Source organism: Balaenoptera ricei, chromosome 1 (assembly GCF_028023285.1).
Source record: "Balaenoptera ricei isolate mBalRic1 chromosome 1, mBalRic1.hap2, whole genome shotgun sequence".
In the NCBI taxonomy this organism is placed as follows: Eukaryota; Metazoa; Chordata; class Mammalia; order Artiodactyla; family Balaenopteridae; genus Balaenoptera; species Balaenoptera ricei.
Window position 1 is genome coordinate 157,186,855 of NC_082639.1, and position 22,024 is coordinate 157,208,878.

General features: G+C 37.2%; 1 protein-coding gene across 1 annotated transcript in view; it reads right to left on the reverse strand.

The window, feature by feature from the left end:
• CR1 (complement C3b/C4b receptor 1 (Knops blood group)) overlaps nucleotides 1-22,024 on the reverse strand; it is a 124,733-nt gene that overhangs the window by 49,474 nt on the left and 53,235 nt on the right. The window contains exons 9-16 of the mRNA XM_059932923.1: nucleotides 21,236-21,454; nucleotides 19,041-19,220; nucleotides 18,350-18,449; nucleotides 15,115-15,200; nucleotides 13,528-13,926; nucleotides 11,853-12,029; nucleotides 11,669-11,771; nucleotides 10,231-10,316 (exon numbers count right to left, since the gene is read on the reverse strand). Coding sequence (XP_059788906.1) covers nucleotides 10,231-10,316; nucleotides 11,669-11,771; nucleotides 11,853-12,029; nucleotides 13,528-13,926; nucleotides 15,115-15,200; nucleotides 18,350-18,449; nucleotides 19,041-19,220; nucleotides 21,236-21,454 — 1,350 coding nt within the window. The remainder of the gene's footprint in view (nucleotides 1-10,230; nucleotides 10,317-11,668; nucleotides 11,772-11,852; nucleotides 12,030-13,527; nucleotides 13,927-15,114; nucleotides 15,201-18,349; nucleotides 18,450-19,040; nucleotides 19,221-21,235; nucleotides 21,455-22,024) is intronic.

Sequence of the window (22,024 nt, forward strand, 5' to 3'; positions counted from 1 at the left end):
AATTTCTATAGTGGCTGCATCATTTTACATTCTCACCAGCAATGTACAAGGATTCCAATTTCTACACATTCTCACCAACACTTTTTATTTTCTGTTTGTTAATAATTACTATTAAAGTCATATTAAGAGGTATGAATGAGTTTAATTTGCATTTATATAATGATTAATAATGTTTAGCATTTTTTATGTGTTTATTGGCCATTTGTATACCTCCTTTGGAGAAATGTCTTACTCGAGTCCTTGGCCCATTTTAAATTGGGTAGTCTTTTTCTTGTGGAGTTGTAGCGTTCTTTATATATTCTGTATATTTAATTTTGTCAGATATATGATTTGCAAATATTTTTTCTCATTCTATGAGTTGTCTTTTCACTCTCTTGATAGTGTATGCTATGGTCTGAATGTTTATGTCTCCCCAAAATTCATATGTTGAAATCCTAACCTCCAAAAGTGATGGCATTAATAAGTAGGGCCTTTAGGAGGTATGTCATAAAGGTGAAGTCCTCATGGGTGGGAGTAATGCTCTTATAAAAGAGACCCCACAGAGCTTCCTAACCCCTCCACCATGTGAGGACACACGAGAAGTATACACCTAGAAGAGGACCTTTGTTGACCCTGCCAACACCCTGACCTCAGACTTCCAGTTCCTGGAATGGTGAGAAATAAAGTTCTGTTGTTTATAAACTACCTAGCCTGTGATATTTTGTTATAGTAAACTGAATGAACTTGATAGTGTCTTGATGCAAAAATGTTCTTAATTTTAATGAAACCCAATTTGTCTATGTCTGCTTTTGTTGCCTGTACTTTTGGTGTCATATTTAAGAAACTATTGCCAAATTCACGGTCATGAAGATTTGTCCCTATATTTTCCTCTAAGAATTTTATAATTTTAACTTTTAACTTCAAGTCTTTGATCCATTTTGATTTAGTTTTGTATATGGTGTAAGGTGGCTTCATTGTTTTGCATGTGAATATCCAATTTTCCCAGGACCATTGTTGAAGAGACAGTTCTTTCTGCAGTGAGTGGTCTTTGCACTCTTGCTGAAAATCAATTGACCATAAATATGCAGCTTTATTTCTGGGCTATCACTTACTCCATTGGTCTGTGTGTCTAACTTTATGTCAGTAACATACTATTTTAATGACTGTAGCTTTGTAGTAAGTGTTGAAATAAAAAGTGTGAGTCAACCAACTTTGTTCTTTTCAAGACTGTTTGGGTTTTCTGGGTCCCTTGAAATTCCATACAAAATTTAGGATGGTTTTCCATTTCTGCAAAAAATACTGTTGGGATTTTTGTAGGTATTGCATTGAATCTGTATATCACTTTGGGCAGTATTTTCATCTTACCAATACTAAGTCTTCCAATCCAAGAATATGAATGTATTTCCATTTATTAAGTCTTCTTTAATTTCTTTCAGCAATGTTTTATAGTATTCAGTGTATGAGTCTTATGTCTCCTTGGTTAAATTTATGTCTAAGGATTTTATTGTTTGATACAATTATAAATGGAATTTTTCTATTATTTTATTTTAGAAATGTGTCTTTTAATTATCATGTAGTTTGAAGTTTTTATTGACTATATTTAGAAGGCATTGTTCTTCAAAAGGGGAATTTTAGCCATTCACAGGTACTGTAATAACTTACACATTTTATCTTGCTTATAGTGTTCTTTCCTTTTATTTATTTAACAATTCCCAGGGTTGGAACTCAGTACTGTATAAAACCAGCTCCATTCTTGCTCTGCTGATGCTGTTTCCAGCAAGAGAGATAGAAAGCTTTCTAGTTCTTCCTTTTCTTACCCCTCTTTTGTCATATGGACCAAGTGGTTGTGCTTTTTTGATTGCCATTGCGATTTTGAATTTATATATTTTGATTTTATACTAGTATGGAATAATATCTTCTTTATTTATCATGTCAAGAATATGTACTTATCCGTATGTATTATAAGTTAAGCATATATATATATATATATATATATATATTTATTTTACTGCATCACCAACTTCCTAGTTGTTGTGATAAAAATCTATTATTTTATATCAAGTTTACTATACTTCCTTTCATACATGAGTTCTCTTTTAAGAATTAGTTCTGCCATTATATTTAGTTTCACAACCATATTAAAAATAACAATTTTAACTCTGTTTAAATAGTTTTGTGACTACTATTTCTTTGATTTCTTCTTTTAAAAATTTACTCATATTTTTGTGAGAATTATTCTTTTTTCAGGAAGCATAGCTAATTGGCATATGTTTTGGGTTCTTACTCATGTAAGACTATATATCTGTGCCTTGGAGATAAATGATAGCTTGGCTGAGCACAGATATTTTATGGCATAATATTTTCTCTCAAACACTAATTTCTGCAATTTAGTGTGTGGAAGAGACTTTTGATGCCAATATGAAGTTCTTCTTTTTCTGTTTATTTTATCTCTCGATAGTTGCAGTATTTTTATTCAGTATCTGAATTTCATAAATTTCCTTCATGTAGGGCCAGTGCCTCTTACCATTAACCTTGCATTTGTTTAGTAAGCCTTAAAGATTCAAACAATCTAGTCTTTTTTATTCTGGTCTGAGAAACTATCTTCCATTATGTGCTAATTAATGCTTCACTTTTTTCTGCTTTCTTTTGTTTTTCTCATATCTAGATTGTGTGTGAGGGAATATGTGTATAATTTCCAGTTTTGTCCTGGATTAATTCTGGAGAATTTAATCTTATTTTCTAATGATCTCTTTGTTTTTTTCCTGGATTCAATCTCCTGATTATTGTTGCTTTTTAGATTCCTGTGTGCTTTATCCATAGGTAAATTTTCCTAATATCAGATCATTAAATCTTATAAATGCCTTTCATAGATTCTATGTTATAAACACACATGAGAGATTTCTAATATCCTATTTTGTAGCTTATTCCCATGTTTATTGGAATACTCTGATTTATAGAGGAATATTTTCTCTGATTTCTCAAATTGGTCTTTTTATTTTCAATTGCTGTATCTTACCTTATATTTAATGATGTTTTGGCTTGCTCACTACAGAGAGAGCTTTAGGCTTATTCCTAAGGGGAGTTGAGAAGGGACTGGTGATGAGATTGTATGGAAGTTTTTAAGTCTCCCAAGCTCAGACAAAGTGAGAAGGGGTGAATATTGATTTACCCTAGTTTAAACTTGCTGGATCATAGGTATAATAACCTGGGCAGAATAGCATGGGGCTGATGACTAGGGACAGTTTTTGCAGGAAGATTCAATATAGATATCTTTTTTCCCTCTAAGTTATTGTGCCAAATGAAAATTAGTAAACATTCTTTAATTGCTCCCTCTAAATTGAGGCAATGGCTTCTAGGATGTTTCCCCATTCCAGGGAAAAGTCAAGCGCAAGAACTCCCTTAAGGTCCCCACTCTGTGTGCACTTTAACACTTACATTTCCCAGAGCTGCAGTTACCTTTAATATTTATCCTCCCAAACCCTGCCCCAGGGTCCTCTAATCAGCTATGCACCCACTAACCTGTTAAGGATGTTTGCATTGTTCAACCAGCATTTTTCCTTTTATTTATTTGACAAGCTGGTCCTTTTTATCCAGTGAATATCTTTCTCATGTACTACCTTCAGCAGAATCATGGTGCCCTCCCTTAGTTTTAATACAGGTACACATTGCGCCTTCTTTTTTTAGATTCCTTGGTCACATGCCTATGTTGTTCAAGCTACCATCTCTACCCAGAAGTCCTATTGCTTACTTTTTGAAGTACGTATGTCAATAGTCTGGTTTGCATATCTTTGACTGGGTGGAAGGTTGGCATTGCTGTTCTGCAACTCACATTCCAAAGATAGTGCTCCCAACTCACCCTTTATTACATGAATAATTAACTGTTGATCCAAACCGGGTATCTGTGTTTATATGCACCATGCCATTGAAGGGTTCTGGAGGTTTTCCACATGATTTTCCTACAGAAAAGAAGCAGAATTCAGGATGAGGTGTACAGTTCAATTTACATTTGTTTTTAAATTCAGACTGGAGTGTAGCATACTGAACAGCCTGTATACTTCTGATTGTTCTACAGAATTGACCATTTTGAGAAAACTCACCATACAAGTAGCTATAGGGCACCTGCTTTTAAAAAGACCAATAAGCATCACCCAATAAAGGTAATTTGTGGTTAAATAATCCCATCAAATCACCCAATAAAGGTCATTTGTGGTTTTCCATCCCATCAGCCTAAATCAAAGGCCTTAAATTTGGGATTTTCCTCCTATCTTAGTTAGCCAAGCGCAATTCACTGTGACCCACATAATTTTCTTGTGCCTCTGTTTTATTCATTTCCTGGTTTTAGCCACCAAGGGTACCCCCAGTGAATGGAAAAATTTCCTCCAATTCCTCTTGTGAGAGCCATTCCTATGAAATGAATATCTAGTCAAGGTGTAGAAATGCAAGGTAATAAGAAGGGATGACTTACAAGTCCACCCTCCATTTAAACACCTTGGGCAAACTTAGATGTCTCACCTTCAAAATTTGAACAAATTAAATCAGATCTCACAGATTCTTTGATATACATGAATTGGCTCCCAGGAAGGGGTTACTCATATCTCTAAATATCTTGACACTTGACAAGACCAAGTTTTCTAAGCAGGTGATAGAGAACATATTTTCAAAATACCCAAGGAAGCATTCATAATTCAAAGATGTCCCAAATGGAAACTCATACTCATCAGTCAGGGTTGTAGGCATTGTAAATGGAAACTGTTTAGGGGCTTTACAATACTTGAAGACCAAAACCACAGAAATATCAAAGTGAGCAGAGAGACTTCCACCCTATCTCCTCTTTCTCTCCAACTGAGCTGATAGATGGGATCACAGAAACAGAGACATAATAATGGCAAAAGCGTTTCTTCCCCTAAGGTAACCCCTGAAGTTACCTTAGGATGGTGCTCTACAATAGCATCTACCCATCAGGAAATTTTTACTGTTTGGAAGACTATTCACCTTTTTGGCCTTTCTGTTCAAAGCAAGAGTTTTAGCCAATAGTTTCACGTGCCAGGCCTCCTATCAGGGTGCCTTTATCTAGAGTTAAGTTAACCATTACATCCTCATTTACTGGTGTTAACATACTCATGTATATTAAGACATATTTACTGTCTCTTTTCACTTATTCCTCCCTACCTCAGTCTCAGGATGCCTACCATAAGCTGCCTCTCTGGTACTAAATAGCAGTCACCACTTGTAGTGGGGTGAATGATGTCCCCCAAAAGATACAACCATCTAAAACATTAGAATGGGAACTCATTTGGAATAAGGGTCATTTCAGATACAATTAAGGTAATGATCTTGAGATGAATTATCCTGGATTACCAGAGTGAACCCTAACTCCAGTGACTGCTGATGTCCTTTTTTTTTTTTTTTTGCCTTTATTTTTTTATTGGAGGATAATTGCTTTACAATGTTGTGTTAGTTTCTGATGTACAACAAAATGAATCAGCTATATGTGTACATATATCCCCTTCCTCTTGCACCTCCCTCCCACCCCCCCATCCCACCCATCTAGAGCATCACAGAGCACCTCATTCCACCTCATCATAGAGCACCAAGCTGAGCTCCCTGTGCTTTTAAGAGAGAGGAAGTGGAGATTTGAGACACAGAGATATTGGGGAGAAGGCCATGTGAAGACAGAGGCAGGGATTTAAGTGATGTGTCCACAAGCCAAGTAATGCTAGGAGCCACCAGAAGCTGCAAGAAGGACCCTCCTTTTAGAGCCATAGGAGAGAGTGCAGCCCTGCCAACACCTTGATTTCAGACTTCCAACCCCTAGACCTGTGAGAGAACTAATTTCTGTTGTTTTAAGCTACCTAGTTCATGGTTTATGGCAGCCCTAGGATACTAATAGACCACTCTTCTCATTCTGATGCAGACATTCAAGGACAAGGACAAAACAGACTAAGTCATTCAGTAGCTTCCTCTAAGAAGCTAGGTCTTCTTTATGAGAGGGTATACTGTGTGCTGCATAATTTGAAATAGAGTCTGAACTCAACTATCTCCTCTTTGGTGGAGACTGCTTCTATTTGCCCATTCAATAAGCCTGGCTGGGGACCTAGGCATCTGCATTTAAAGAAATCTCGCTGGATTCTGATATATACCACCCAGTTGGAGGGTGAGGAAGATCAAGGAAAGGTTAAATGCCTCTCATCATGTGTAGCCTTTTCTCACTGGATTGCTCTTCTATCTCAGGGCTCCCCTGCCAATGATGCGGTATTCCAAGGTTGGTGCCACACCCTCACTCTATCCCAGCTTCCATTCTTCTCTTGCCCCACTCTCCTCACCACTCCACCAGCAAGTAGAATGATTAGCATCTTACCTAGTCAAACATCTTGGCACTGCTGGAAATATCTGTTTTAGCTATGGCATGTAATTTCGACACTTCCACTTATGACAAAGTTAAACTCACAAGAAAACACCACATCTCATTATAGAAATATAAAGGATGTGGTCCAGGTGTTCTGAACCCATTTAGGGTATATAGGAGTGGGCACTGACCAACAGAACCAGAAAGTTCACAGTGAGGGTCAGGGGTGCTCCAAACCTCATTCCCTTGACTGTCACTTGTGCAGTGGATGGTGCTCTCCCTAAAGAGATTGAAAATCATCCCTCTGTCTGGGTGGGGGTCACATGTGCAAGATATTTCTTTTCCACAGGAAATGCCTCCCAGAGAAGTTCCTGTGTGGTTCCCATTAAGGAGAGCCAGCGGATTTGGACAAAAGATTTCTAAAAGAGCTAAAAATTACATTAAAATGCTTAAATTTTAATCTGGGTCGATTCCACAATTGTGGGATTCTGTGACTGTGTTGCCAGTTCAACAACAATTAAACTCTTAGGGAGAGTACAAACTACAAAATAAATATATTAGGACACTGCCGAGATGCAGCTAAATGAAGTTACATCAAAATCAATTTTTATTATAAAAGTCTAAAAGGAACTTAAGCATCCTGAACTCTTCAGTAAGTTAAGCCTTCTGGATAATTGAGGCTTAAATAAACAAAAATCTTCTTAACCACATCCATTTAACAAGGAAATCATCCATTAATTCACCAAGAAGGTTTTTTTTTTTTTTGAGCACCTACTATACAGAAAGTACTATTTTAAGCACAAAATAGATGAGATCTTTTAACATCAAGGATCTTTATCCTAGAGAATTTTTTCCAAATATATTCCAAATATATACATTTACTATTTGTCTATCCATGATTTAATCTTTTCTTGATACCCTGAGGCTGTTATTCTCAAAAGCAAAATGAATGGTTACAGAAATGCTGCCACAGTGAAATGAAACATTCTCCATACTCCAGTGCATGCTCCAAAGGCTCAGAAATGTTTTGACTTCTGAGATACTTATAGGTTTTACAGTTTGTTTTTCTCATTGAAGAGACACACATTTCTTCTTTTGAGCATTATCTTTTGAGAGATGCTCCTTTCCCCTTCTGATTTGATCTGTATTTAGGAAGAGGATACTGCAGCTTGAAAGAAGTATGGATAAACTAACTATTCAAAGGGTGGAATAGCTTAACGAATGTTTACACTCTATTAAGTGATTTTAGGTATATCCTTGAGTTCATGGGAATAATTTTCTTTCTTTCTTTCATGTTTCTTAATTACATTAAGATTTTCAAGTAGCCGACTTTCAAACATGAAAGATGTAACTATGGTTTCATTATATAAATCAGTACAATATGTTCAAATAACATTAAAGCAAAGTATTCATTTGAAAAAATAAATATATATCTTTCAGTCATTACAATCAGAAGATGAAGCAATATCCTGGTGATTTAGTGAAGAAATAAATGTACAGATTGGATATATTAGTAGTGTTTCTCTATTTAACAGGTTACATTTCTGTCATTAAAAAAGAAAAAGCTCCCTAATCCCACTTCCCTTAGCAGCTGTAGTCCCTTTTCTCTACCCCCTTTACATTAGAAGTCCTCTAAGATGTTGTCTATGGTCTGCCCTTCCTCCCCTTCATTCTCCCTTGAACTCATTCCAATCAGGCATTTGCCCCCACAACTCTACTGAACTGCTTTTATCGAGGTCATTCATTACCTCCAAGTCGCTAAACCCAATGATAATTTTCTGTCCTCATCTTATTTGACCTCTCTGAAGAATATAATGCAGTTTCTGAGTCTCATCTCCTTAAACAAAGTTCTCCACTTGTCTTCCAAGATACCTCATCCTCCTGATTTTTCTCTCAACGCACTGGCTGCTTCTTCTTAATCTCCTTTTCTGATTCCTTCTAATCTTTCCAACATCTTAATGTTGAATTTACAAGGCTCAGACCACGCATCTATTCTCTGGTCCCATTCACTCTCTGGGTGATCTCATTTAATCTCTATTTTAAACTCTATATCTAAACCATCAGCAAATCCTGTCATTTCTACCTTCAGAATATATCCAGAATTTGAATACTGTTTATCACCTCTCTCAGTGTTAACCTGGGCCAACATCTCTGGTTAGATTTTTGCAATAGCCTCCCAGCTTGTATCCTCAGCTCTACCCTCAGCTTTTCTTGGCTACAGGTATCTTTTGGGCCTTCAGTTGCTTTCTCAATTGAGAGTGCTGATACCACTGCTACCTCATTTCCTGACAACACTGGCTGTCTCAGCTCCCCCAAGGGTGAGATGGGCTTCTGCACAGCCTCTGCTGTACCACTGCAGTGGAGGTCACAGTAGTTTTAAATCGAAGCCAACGTGACTGGATCCATGTCCATTCTGGCTCTTTCTATCACTTCCTGGCTTAGGTGGAGTACCAGGCAACAGGTCATGGGCTCTAGTGTCCCCAGAGTCTGATCAGGGAGAGAAATAATACAACATGAAATCCAAGGACTTAATAGCCTTGGAATAAACAGAAGATGAGAGACAGGAAAGACCGAGCAGATAAGTCGTTTGTTCTTTCTCTTCTAATGGTCAGTTCTGGTTCCACAGAATCTCTCTGGAGATGTCCTATACGGCCAAACAACGAGCCGTCTTTCTTGTGAAGCTTATGGCCACTTCAATAACACAGTATCTTTTATTTATCTGCTTTTCTTTCCTCTCCACCTCCCTTTTTGTTTTCCTTCACTCTTGCTGCCCTGGGACTATACCCTCCAGTAGAGCATTATAACTCAAGCTTTGTCTCTGGCACTGTTTTTTGGGGAATCTCAATCTAAGAGATATCCTTTCAACTCAGCTCTCTCTAGAGTAGCCAGAGTGAAATCATTAAAAATAAGTTAGATCATGTTACTTTTCTACTCGTAATACTCCAATGCCTTTTCATCTTGCTTAGAGTGAAAACCTAAATTCTTACAGAGTATAGAGTTACTCTCTTTTATTGTTTCTGTATACTTCTGTATTTGCTCACTGAACATCAGCCATATTGGCTTCTGAGAAATGTCAGGAGCAGGCTTTTCAAAGAAAATGCCAGGAACACTTCTGCCTTGGACCTTTGTAGTTTCTGCTCCATCTGCATGGAAAGTTCTTCCTCTATCTTTGCACATTGGTAATCAATCAATTTCCATCAATGCTCAAATGTTATTTTCTCTTTTTCTTCCTTAATCATTTTATTTTAAATGGAAACAATTTTTTTCTGGAATTCCTTTTTCCCCTTTACACAACTATTTTATGCATTACCCTGTTTTTTTCTTAATAACACTTAGTATTATTTGAAATTGTCTATTTATGTGTTTGCTTGTTTACTTGTTATATATTTATTTTTTTGCCTTTCTCCCTGCACAAGAATATACACAACATTGGAGCAGGGACCTAGTCTGTCTTGTTTACAGGCATATTCCTAGTATCTAGAAGACTGGTTGGCACATAGTAGTTACTCAAAAAAAATCTATTGAAAGAATGTGTATATGATGGATGGATGATTGAAGAAAGGATAAAAAATGCTGAAGTGTGACGATCATTTTTAAGAAGGAAAAAGGGAAAATTTGACAAAGCTTCAGGCCATAAATTTCTCCCCATCTGTGAAGCATTTCTTCCCATTTATAGCACATAGTATGTTTATAAATATTTATAGAATGACACCCAAAGCCCATGATGTTCAGGTTTATTTCCTTAAAAAACATTCTTTGTAACTATTTCAACAATAAATATTTCTATCAAAAACAAAATAAACAGAGGGGAAGACATTAGATAATTTCATGTGGTAAAATGCAATAAGAAAATGAAAAAAACAAGGAGAAAGATGCAGATCTGAACAGATATTCTTTCTACTTACGTTCACACACAGGAACACTGTTATTCCAAAGGCTTTTCGTTCCAACCAAGATACAGTAACTGGCTGAACTTCCCTTTAACTGGAACCTAAGGAACAAAGCAGTAGTGACTGGATGAGCACACCATTTCTCTCTTCCATCCACTGACAGATCTCAGCTACTTCCCTTCTGCTAAAACACAATTTAATTCCTAAGTTAAATCCCAGGTGAAAGAAAAAGCTCAGCCCATTTTGTTTCTCAGCTGATAGAGGCTCAGAAACCAAAACATTTAAAAAGATTGTTGCTTCCAGTGAGGACAAAGCAATAACACCTGTCAAAGCTCAGTAATCAGACTTGCCTGAACTAAAGAATGTACAAAAAACATAGACAGGCATTTCCTTAGTCTGGTCCTGGACCTTCAGGAGACCATCTTACCCTGACTGCTCTCTGACAAGCCCCCTTTTGTCATTAGGAGAAATTTTGTCCTCTAATGCAAAGTGTGGCATTTTCCTCTTTTAGTAGACCAGGAGGAAAACAACTCCCGATTTAAGCAAATCAGAGAACATGAGGAAAGATATCAGAGACTGTTCCTTTTGCCAATACATTTGGAATGTTCCTGAATGAGACTTCTGACATATCTGGATTACTGAAGAGTAAAGCCAAATTATCTAGGAAAAAGAAGAAACGGTGAGGAGAGAGGATTCCTTGGAGAACAATCATCCTAAAACATCTGGTTTATTGTCAGACCAGTGGCTCCTGAATTGCCTCTGGGTCTTTATTGGGTGACTGGTAATTGATGCTTGTCAAGAGTCCTTGGAATATACTGAGAACAGCTGCTCTATTGTCCATGCTTTTTACCTGCCAATGGTGTTGGAACATAATATCAAGATCATTTAGGTTCACACAAAGAGTTAATGATGTTACTTGAAATATGAACAGCAGTCTTCATGCTCTTTCAACACAGCCTAATACTAATTAGATGATATGTAATTATTATAGATTAAAAATACTTCTGCTTACTCTTTCATTCCTATTCCAAATGCCACTAATGATTGGTTTAAAAATTTCCTGACACAATCCTTGCATGTCATCTGTCTTATAAATAACTTTCTTTCATATATATGTACATATATATATATATATATCGAACTTCTTAACCTCTGGAATATTTATCTCTTCATGCCTACAAATTACTATTTATCCAAACACTTAATGTTCCACCTAAATATTCATGTTCTGTTGTTATGTTTCTGCTGTTCAGTATATTTACCACTTTTCCTTTTTAAGCATCTGTTCATGGTCCATCTAGTTCTTACCATACTTCCCAATCACTGTTTGAGATATTAGTCTCTTTTAGTACTTTTTCTCCATTAGTCAGCCCCCTTTTTGGATAAAACCCAGGGCATCAGCATATCAGCATCCGGCAATATGGCCCTGGTCTCTTTTGCAGTTCACACTCACCCCTCATCACAAATGAAGGACACTTTTGCCCCAAGGTGGAAATTAAGTGGAAAGAGCACATGTCCATTAGGAAGTTGGTCCAGGAAGTCAGCACATGATTTCACTAGGAAAAAAAAACCAAGAGTAAGACTGCCATGTAAGGGACAAAGAGATTGATCTGCAAACCAGAAGAGAGTATAGGCACCTGCACATCTGGGAGCTTCCGGGCTCCAGTCTCCCTGGGGCGTACAGTGCAGAGAAGCAGCCCCTCTGAGATCATAGCCGGGCTCACAGCTGTAGAACACTTCCTGCCCAGAGGAAAAGTTGTTCTTGTGGCTTGGAGTGTGTTTACCATGTAGGACTTCTGGAGGTGGCTGGCATACTGGGTAAAGAACAGTAAAGTACCTGTCAGTTATAGGGAAATACCTTTTGCTAAATTCTAACCCTTCCAAGGAGTTAGAGAATCATAATTAAGGGGGTACAGGTATAACAAAGGAAGTCAAATGATACTCCAATCCCCTTGTTTTACTAATGTGGAAGTTAAGGATAGGGAAGACATGTAGCCAAAAACCTCACAGCTAGTATGAGGTAGAGAATTAGAATCCAGTCCTTCCCAGCACAAGTTCTAAAATACATTCATTAGTCCACCAGGCACGGTGTCTCTTCTTCCACTGCTGGCTCTCTAGTGTAGAGTCACTAGTACTGGTGGGCTACCCCGCTCACATATTTGCTAGAAAGGCAATAAAATTTACAGCCTCATCTTTCAGGTAATGAGAAGGTTACCTGAGCCTAAACCTGTAACAGGTTTCCCCTTATCTGTTTTTTTCACACTTCTATGATCAAAGTGTAGTAATAATCCATACTGTATCTGTTTGTCCTCCCAGCTGCCCTCTCATTGGTTGTACAAGGCTGATATGGGTTGGTGGAAAAACTGTAAGCTCCCTCTCTGTCCCTAGTATCAACCACAATATTTACCAATCCACTTCTACAGTCCTTCTTATGCCAGCTATTGTGGCATAAGAAGACAAGACCAGCCATTGAGAACAAAATCTCCTAAATAAGCCAGTCCTTGTAATGAGAGGACATATTTTTTAGAGAATATTCAACTCAAGGTGTGGCTGCCTCCATTCACAGTCCTTTTGGTGTGTGCTAGGGGCATCAGAACTCATTTGAACTTCAACTTAACCTGTATCTAACTAAAGATGAACGAAAAATCTGTTTGGCTTTGAGCAAGTTACTCGCACTTTCAATTTCAGATTTCTAATGATAAAATGTAGGAGGTGAACGAAAACAAACTCTAAAGTCTTTGTCACTATTCTGAGGCTATGATATCTTTCTTCATAAGCCAGTTTCTTTCTGTGATAGATGCTGATAAAAGTATGTCAAGAACCAGAGCATTCAGCTTTAGGGGCTGACACACTGCATTCTATTCCTGGGTATGCCACTTAGTAGCACATAATTTAGACAACTTATTTAACCTCTGAAAGACCAAGCTAACTTCACTGTCATATGGATATAAGGATAGCACTATTTCAAAGGAGTGTTGTAAAGAGTAGACAAGATTATTATACAGCTGACCAGAAAGTCCACATCATTCTTGAATACAACTGAGAGATATTGGAGCTGGTAGTTTGCCTTGAGAATTCCTCAATATGAGAGTCCCAAATGTCTCCTTCCTTGAATAATTAAACTCTTGCTTCTCAAAATGAAGGCACTTACACACAAGTGCAAAGACACATTTTCTTAATTTTGTGCTTCCTCGCCCCAAATTTACTCACACTGCTCACCACACATCCTCCCCCCAGAACCAAAACTAAACTCTTGATCCTCCTACAACTCACATCATTTGTAGGTCCCTTCAAACCCTCAGTCAGACTCACCCCTAGAGCAGCTGGGCAACTCCGGCCCCCACTTGTTTTGGGCCTGGCATTCAACAGTGGAGGGTCCTTTCATGGCAAAGCCGGGCTGACACCTAAACCTCACGCTTTCACGTAAAGAAAATAAGCTTTTGTTCTCAGACATCCTTATTCCATTTTCAATGACTGGAGGTGTGCATTTATTAGGTGTAATGCACTGAGGGGGAGGGCCACTCCAGATGCCAACTTGATTGTCTTCACTGGTGCAATATATTGACGGCTCACCCACGAGGTCAAACAGCTTCTTTCTTCTCTCTCCAAGATTGCAGCGATAGGTCACCACTGTTCCGTATTGAAAGTATTCTCTGTTGGTGCTAATGAAATCTCCATTGGCGATGGCTGGGGGTGGCCCACAACGAATGCCTGGGAAAAGGGACAGCAAGTTAAAACCTCAGTTTCTTAAAGTTATATTCAATTATGAATTTTGGTAACAAGTTTAAAAAATGATCAAAATGTCACTATTCAGAACACTTCTGCTCTTGTCTAATGTTTGCTAATGTACAGACATGTTTTTACATGATCGCAGATTAGATAGCCAGAATATTATGACCTCTGCTCTTCTCAATTAATGCTATTTCAGTAAATGTATCCATATATTATTATAGTCCACATACTTCTCATTTTAAGTGAGAATTTATATGTTATTTAACTATTTTTAATTCAATTCTTTCTCTGTAGAGGGCATTTGGATTTATTCTATTGGTTATTAATATGGTATAGCATACAATATAGTCTATCAAATAAATAAAAACCAAAAGCTCTGGTACAACTAATAAAAAATAAACAAATACACAATATTACACACAACAAACATAACAATCGCAGATTCAGAAGTAATAAAAATAGCTGAATATGTGTCTACTCTATGCTAATAATCTTGAAAATGAGGATGTTCGAAATAAAATTATACTTTGCCAATACTGACTCAAGAAAAGGTAGCATATAGAAGAAGTGGAAAAAAATATATCAAAAACAATACTGCTAAAAAGGTATGAAGCACAGATAATTTTATCGACAAATTTAATCTAATATGCAAGTAACAGATAATTCCTAGGCAGTTTAAATCATTCCTGAGCATATAAAATATTTATATCATTTTTGGCATGAATATCAAAGTAGACACTTATTTATTTATTTATTTATTTTTGCTTAAGAAAATATTTAAGAAGATGCCTATTTATTGTAGAAAATATATAAAATATAAATAAAAATCACCTTTAAGCCCATTATCTAGAAGGAATCACTATTAACTATTTAATGTGAAATCTTTAATACACACACACACACACACACACATTTTTTTTCTAAAATATCTTTGCTGCCTAAGTAATATTTCAGAGTACAAACATACTAACTGATTCCATTTGAAAGTGTTCCCTCTCTTGTCTAATGTATTCTGGCATATTTTAAACTTTTTTTAAGGGTAGGAGTGTTTTCTTCAAATATCAGAAGGATACTATTGCCAAAAGGGATGAAATTTATTCTTTGTAATTCTAGGGGCCAACTCTAGGATTGAGCATGGAATAAATGGGGCTAGAGATTTCAACTCACGTTCACAAATTGGTGGCTCTGAATCCCAAAAGACAGTATTGCCTGAGATAATACATTCAGCAGCTGAGTGACCAATGAGTTGATACCTGAAACCAAAAATGAAAAATAAGCCTGCTGTACACATCCCATCAACTTCCTCAGCATGCATACATGCATGGCAAATCTGAAAGGCTACAATCTGAAAGAAGTTCAAGGACTAGCCTAAACTCCACCTATTTTATCTGGCTTTTCTTATTTCTCTTTTTCTATCCTCTCACTGTTGAAAGGAATATTTCCTCTCTAATTCCTCATGGCTCACTCTGCTTCTTAATTTCTTGGTTTCATTTTGGATTGTACCCAGTACCTAAATAAAACAATACTTTTGTAGACCTGCCTGAAAATTTTCTTCTTAAAATCTGTTTTTTCTTATATTATTACTGTTACTTAATTTTCTTTTTTCATTTTCCTGATATACATAAATATACATATTGTATATTAACACTGCTATGTCATTTTAGTTTAGGCATGTTTCTTGTAAATACAACAAGATTTGTGATGCTTTTCATCCTATTTGGAAACTTCTCTTTTTCAACAGGGATATTAAACCATTCAAATTTACTGAACTAAATGGTATGGTTGATCTTGCTTTTGTCATCACTTCATAATGTTCCTTCATAATGTTCAATGGTAAGCACATAGCAGTGAATACAACAGATCTGCCCCAAATATAAGGGGGCTTATTTCTGGTGAATGAGATGGATACAGTCCATGCTATTCCTTTTTCTTCCCTCTCTTTGCTACATGAACCAGATAGGTGAACCTCTTTTAGTTGCTCTAAAAATTTGGAAGCTAAATAACTGATTTTTGTTCCTTCGAAATTTCATTTCATGTGTTATATATTGGGTTGGCCAAAAAGTTCGTTTGGGGTTTTCCGCTACATCCTATGGAAAAACCTAAGCGAACTTTTTGGCCAACCCAATACATACACAACACAGGTATTCAAACCTATTTTCTCAATTTTGGTGTCAAAATATATACAGTCTACCCATCTCCTATGTAATAAAAGTCTAGATTATGGTTTTTTTTTTTGCTTTCTTCCATTTTCTAGTTTTATGGATATATTTTATGACTTCTGAAATTGTTATTAGAGTATGATTACATTGTCAAGTTTCACTTTTTAACAATTAGTTCTGTCATTGTATTAAGTTTTATAACTTTGTTGAAAATATTTGAACTTTTTTTAAAATTTGTTTTTCTTTTGTTTGATTTTTGGCAATTTTCTACCTCACCAGAATTTATCATTATCCTTTAAGAAAATACTTATGGATTGCCTGAGTTTATCTTTTTCCTTCTCCCAGGAAGTATGCTTCCTGCAAAGTACACAGGTGTGATTTTTAGGTCCTTGCTTATCCTTTACTGTACATCTGTAGCCTCTAGATGTGAATACTAGCTTAGCTCATTAGAAACTCCATCTTCTGCAATTTAGTGATGTGAAGGATCAATGTGATATCAATACAAATTAATTTCTTTCACAGCTATTATAGTTTATTAATTTCCTTTCTGCATTCTTGAGGTTTTTTCCATAATCCCTGAAATACAGATGATTCCCTAGTGATGGCTAAATATGGGCTTATTGTTTTCCCTTCTGGAATTTTTGTTACATGTAATTTGAATCCCAGTACTCTTTTATACATATCTTCTCTTTTCTCTTCTTCTTCATCCTTTTACACTTAATTCTGGGAGAATTTGATTAATTTGTCTTCTTACCCTCTGCTTTAATTTTCTACAATATTCAGTGTGTTTATCACAGAATTTTTCTTTAGCTTGACAACTGTGCTTTTCATTCATACGCAAACATTCTCTATTTCCTAACTAGTTTCACAGAAACAGCATGCAACTGAATCTTGTTAAAAACGTAAACAGGAGATTTTTCTAAAAGTTTCTCTTATTTCTTGGAAGTAACTCTATTTTGTAAGAGGACATGTCTTCTGATTTTTCAGATTGCTCTTTTTACATAAATTTCCTGTAACATATCATAAGCTCAATGGTTTTCTACTTTCTGCCATTGAGAGGTTCACTCTTATTCCATAATACAATATAAAGAGGGTACAGACAGAGAATTTATAGATTGTACTTAAAAATGCTCGGAGAAAGACAGAAGTGTTTAGATTTACTCTAATTTCACTTTGTCAGATTGTAGGTACTATGATCTGTAAGGCCTTGGTTAGCAAATATGCTGAAGGCCACAAGTTCCTTTTCAGTGTTTATCATGGCAGTGCAAATTTAGCCCATATTCTCTAACTGGTTCAGCTGCTCCCACCGGGAGTGAGGTTGAGACTGAGCAAGGTTAAGCACCAAAAGTGTGACTGCTGCCCAGTAAACACTTTATATCTGACATTTTCACAGGGGACTCTATTATGGGTTGAACAGTGTTCCCCAAAAAGTATGTCAAAGCCCTAGCCCCCAATCCCCATGAATGTGACCTTATTTGGAAATAGGGCCTTTGCAGATATAATCATGTTAAGATGAGGTCATTAGGGTGGGCCCTAATCCAATATGACTGGAGTCCTTATAAAAAGAGAGAACTTTGGACATAGACCCACACAGAGAGGAGAGTGCCATGTGAAGACACAGACACAGAGTGAAGATGGCTATGGAAGACAGAGGCAAAAACGGGAGTGATGCGCCACATGCCAAGGAGGCCCTGAGGTTACCATAATCTGGAAGAGGCAAGGAGGGCTCCTCCCTCAGAGGCTTTGGAGGGAACATGTCCTGCTGACACCTTGATTTTGGACCTCTAACCTTCAGAACCTTGAGAGAATAAATTTTTGTTGCTGTTCTGAGATACTCAGTTTGTCCTACTTTGTTATGGCAGCCCTAGCAAACGAATAGTGCAGTTACCTTATAAGATCTGCTTTCTACACAGTGGCTCCGCGGCCTTCCCTTTCTTTCAGCAATGTCTGCTCTGGGCAAGGGCTGTATGTATGGTTTGACTATGCCCTCCCCCAATCTTCTTCCTTTCTACCCGGTGAATACCTCACTTTTCTTGTATGTACTGCCCTGGTTTCCAGCAAGGAGACAGATTTCCCCTCAAATCTTATCATACCTTTGTCCATTTCAATTAGGAGTTAAACACCTATGTTCAAGCTTCTTGAGAACAGATGGTAATAGCCTAGTCCTCTTTTCCAAGATATGACCAGAAGGTAGTATCGCTGTCCTGGAACTCTTGAACCAAGAGATGTTCCTGCCTACTCACCCTCTATTACAAGAAAAATTGATTCTGGATCCGAACTGGATGTCCGTATCTATGTGCACCACACCATTCACAGGATCTGGAGGAGTTTTACATGATTTACCTTGGGAAAGAAAGAGAATTTTGGAGCCAGGAAGAGTAATTTGAACTTTTGTTAGTGTATAACAAGTTAGTCCCCACCTGACTGTAGCTTTCTGAAGAGCATATGCAATTCTGATGGTTCTACAGAGTTTGCCACCTTGAGGAACCTCACCAGACTGCCTCAGGATCAGCCACCCACTAAGCACCACTTTCAAAGAGACCGCCCCTCTAAATCTCTCCTATCTTTGTCTCAAATCTCTTATCAAAATATAAAGGTCATTTGTGGCCTTATATCCCACCAGTATAAAATTTTTTATTACCTGGTTATTCAAACAGTTTATGTCTCCTTACAAAAGTTTTTCCTGATCTGGAGTAATTCATTATTCACTTCCCCATAAAAAAATGGAGTTCTCCTGCAAATATTCCTTGAAACATTCTCAGGAGATAAGCATTTCAACCAATAATTAGGGATGACCTACAAGACCAACTCTTACCTCCACCTATGTGGACATGTTTCCCAAAGTTTTCTTATCTCTAAAATTTGGAGAAATTAAATAAGATCCTATAGATACTTTGACAAACATAGGAACGCTCCAATGCAGGGCTTACTCACGTTTGCAGACATCTTTGGCACTTGACCACGTGAGGTTTTGTAGACACGTGATAGAGAATGACTTCCTGTGGTACTCAGGGCGGCATTCATACTTTAAAGATGTCCCAATGGGAAACTCAGATTCATTGGTCGGGATTTTCAACTTGGCAAATTGAAAATGATCTGGGGTGTTACAGTGACCTAGAGACCAAAAAATCAAGAACATCAGAGTTAACAAAAAGATACCCAATGCCATCCTTCCTTTTCTCTTTCTTGTTAGATTTAATATCAGAACAAAAGAAACTTTTAGTTGTGGAAAGATAATTTCCTTGTAATCTTTGAAGGGAAAGTTCCATTAGCATGTGCCCATTAGAAAATATACTATCCAGAAGGCTATTTTGCTATCTGGGCATTTTACTCATATCATTTACTGTAAAAGACAGTTCCAATTCAATTTTTCACATTTTTAGGGAGACAGAGGAGTGTTTCTGCCTAGGTTACACCTGGTCTGGTTTCTTTATACTTCAGTGCATCAAAACCCATGCTTACAAGCAAGAATGGAGAACTCAAGATGTTTCTTGAAACTAGGAAGCAGCCACCAACTTTCTAGGTCTGATTCCTAAGCTGGCCATTTCAACACAACAAGGAAATAAACAGCATCTCCTCAAAATAAAAACAACAACAAAACAAAAACAGAAACATTGTTTGAAGTGTATGTTGAATCAAATTCTAGCTTTAGCTCTAAGCCCCTACACCTAAAGCTCTAGGTTTGAGAAGTAAAAACTCACTTTGGATTCAAGCAGTATGAAATCAAAAAAGTGTATATGTTTGGAAAAATAGAAATCGTTTCCACTTGGTTTTGACAATAACTTCTCTTTTAGTTTCTATTCCAGCTGTCCTCCACCTCCCTTTCAATTATTTTTTCAAATAGTAAAAGCTATGCTAGAGCCAATTCTGCACCCAGATAATTCTCTGTATGAAGACTTGCAAACCAATTTCTCATTTCTTTAACATATAATTAAATGATTTTTCTCAATATGAAAATTTGGCTTATTTTCAGGCTTCACAGGAAATACATCCATCTATATTGACTGTTTCTTTATTTATTTTATAGCTTGAATATTAGCTATACTAGCTTCTTGTTCAAGGAGTCCCCCTTATGACAAAAATCTACTACCTAAGGCCAAATCACACATGAAGATAGTCTGGCAGGTCTCCAGTCTAAAAAATCTAGCTGATAAAACTAGGACTGCCATCTCAGGATAGGGTACTGGTGAAAAAAGTCATAGAACTTAGGGGAAGAGTGCCTTTCACTGCCGATTCAGTGAATCTGAACTAGGTCTCTGTATTTGTAAACAGGCTCATAGGGACACCCCAAGCTGAAGCCATGGTGTTACAGAAGGAGAGTGAGGGCAAAAATGACTTCTGAATGTCCGTTCTTGGTCCCTTTCCTTTTAGAACTGCTCTTTTATTTCCGAGTTCCTCAGCAGTCAGTATGTTATGCTGGGACTAGGGTCACTTCGACAATTTACTTTCCCCTTCCGTCTTCACTTCCTGAGTGTGGGTGTCATAGTGGTATTGGTTACCTTAGGATACCTTCTCCAGACCTTAGAAATACACACTCTATTTTGCATTTTTCCCTTGAGTTCACATTGCTTTGCTTTTTCTTTCCACCAAAGAGGGAAAACTTCAACAGCTGAAATTAGTGCGGGGCTAAGGAGCAAGTAAGCCTTATCTTAACTTAGAACTCAGCCCATACTGGCTAAAAGAATCTTTGTGTTTTGTCTACAATGCAGCCCAGTTTTCAGAGAGAACACACAGTGGTCTCTGGCCAAATAGGTAATTAAAAGCGATTTTGCCAGGCTTTGTTCTCTGCTGATCTGTGCTTCTCTCCAAAACCTGTGAAGATGGTACAACTTATGCTAGTTAAGGTTCATAGGCATTTGCTTTCAATTCCTATGCTTTGAAAACATTTTCCTTCTAATTCTAATTAGAACTAGAACCGCCACCCACTTCCTCCATCTCTTTTCACCAGTCCTCTAGAAGCAAAGATCATCAGAATCTTACATGTCGATGTATCTTAAAACCATTTATTATTGATTTGGCATTTAATTGTATCGAGTGCACAAATAAACACCACATTGTAATTATGGAATTTGGAGAGTCTGGTTTAGATATTCTGAATCCATTTGGAATGTGGGGTAGCACGCACTAACCCAGAAGTCCACAGCGAGGGGCGAGGCTGCTCCAAATTCCGTTCCCTTGACTGTCACTGGTACAGCGGATGGTGCTCTCCCCAGTGAGGCTGAAGATCATCCCTCTCTCTGGGTGCGGGTCACACGTGTAAGTTACTTCTTTTCCAAAAGGAAAGACCTCCAGAGGTTTTCCTGTGTGTCTCCCATTAAGGATATCAGGAGGATTTGGACACAAGATTTCTGGAAAGAAGGCAAAAGCTCTAAGTTTCACTGATGAGTTTTCACCAGAGGTAATCTATAGTCATTGGGTGTTATGGTTGGTACTACCTAAAAACAGCAAATGGACTAAATGAAGTGAGATTTCAATCCCATTTTTTAAATTGAAAAAGTACAAAAGAATTTGCCTATCCTGAATCTTCCAGACTTTTAAGTTTTCTGGATGATAGAAACTTTACACCTTAAATTACGCACCAAAACTTTTAAAGAAGAAAAAGAATGTATTGGAGAGTAACTCATTCATTTAATCAACACATATTAATTGGGCACTTATTCTGTGTCAGCCACTTGTCAGGGCTGGCTGGATAAAATGGTGAAGAGCACAGATAAAGTCTCTGTCCTCCAGGGAACTTACATTCTCAGGAAATATTTCTACAATGTATTCCATATGTACTAATCACCTAATCATATGAAACCTTTCCTTAATAACTTACCCACAGTGACCATCAATCAATTATGACAGTAGTGCTGTCACAATGAATTGAAACATATATGGTTCATTGTAAAAACTCTAAATGATCCAGACTGTTTTGT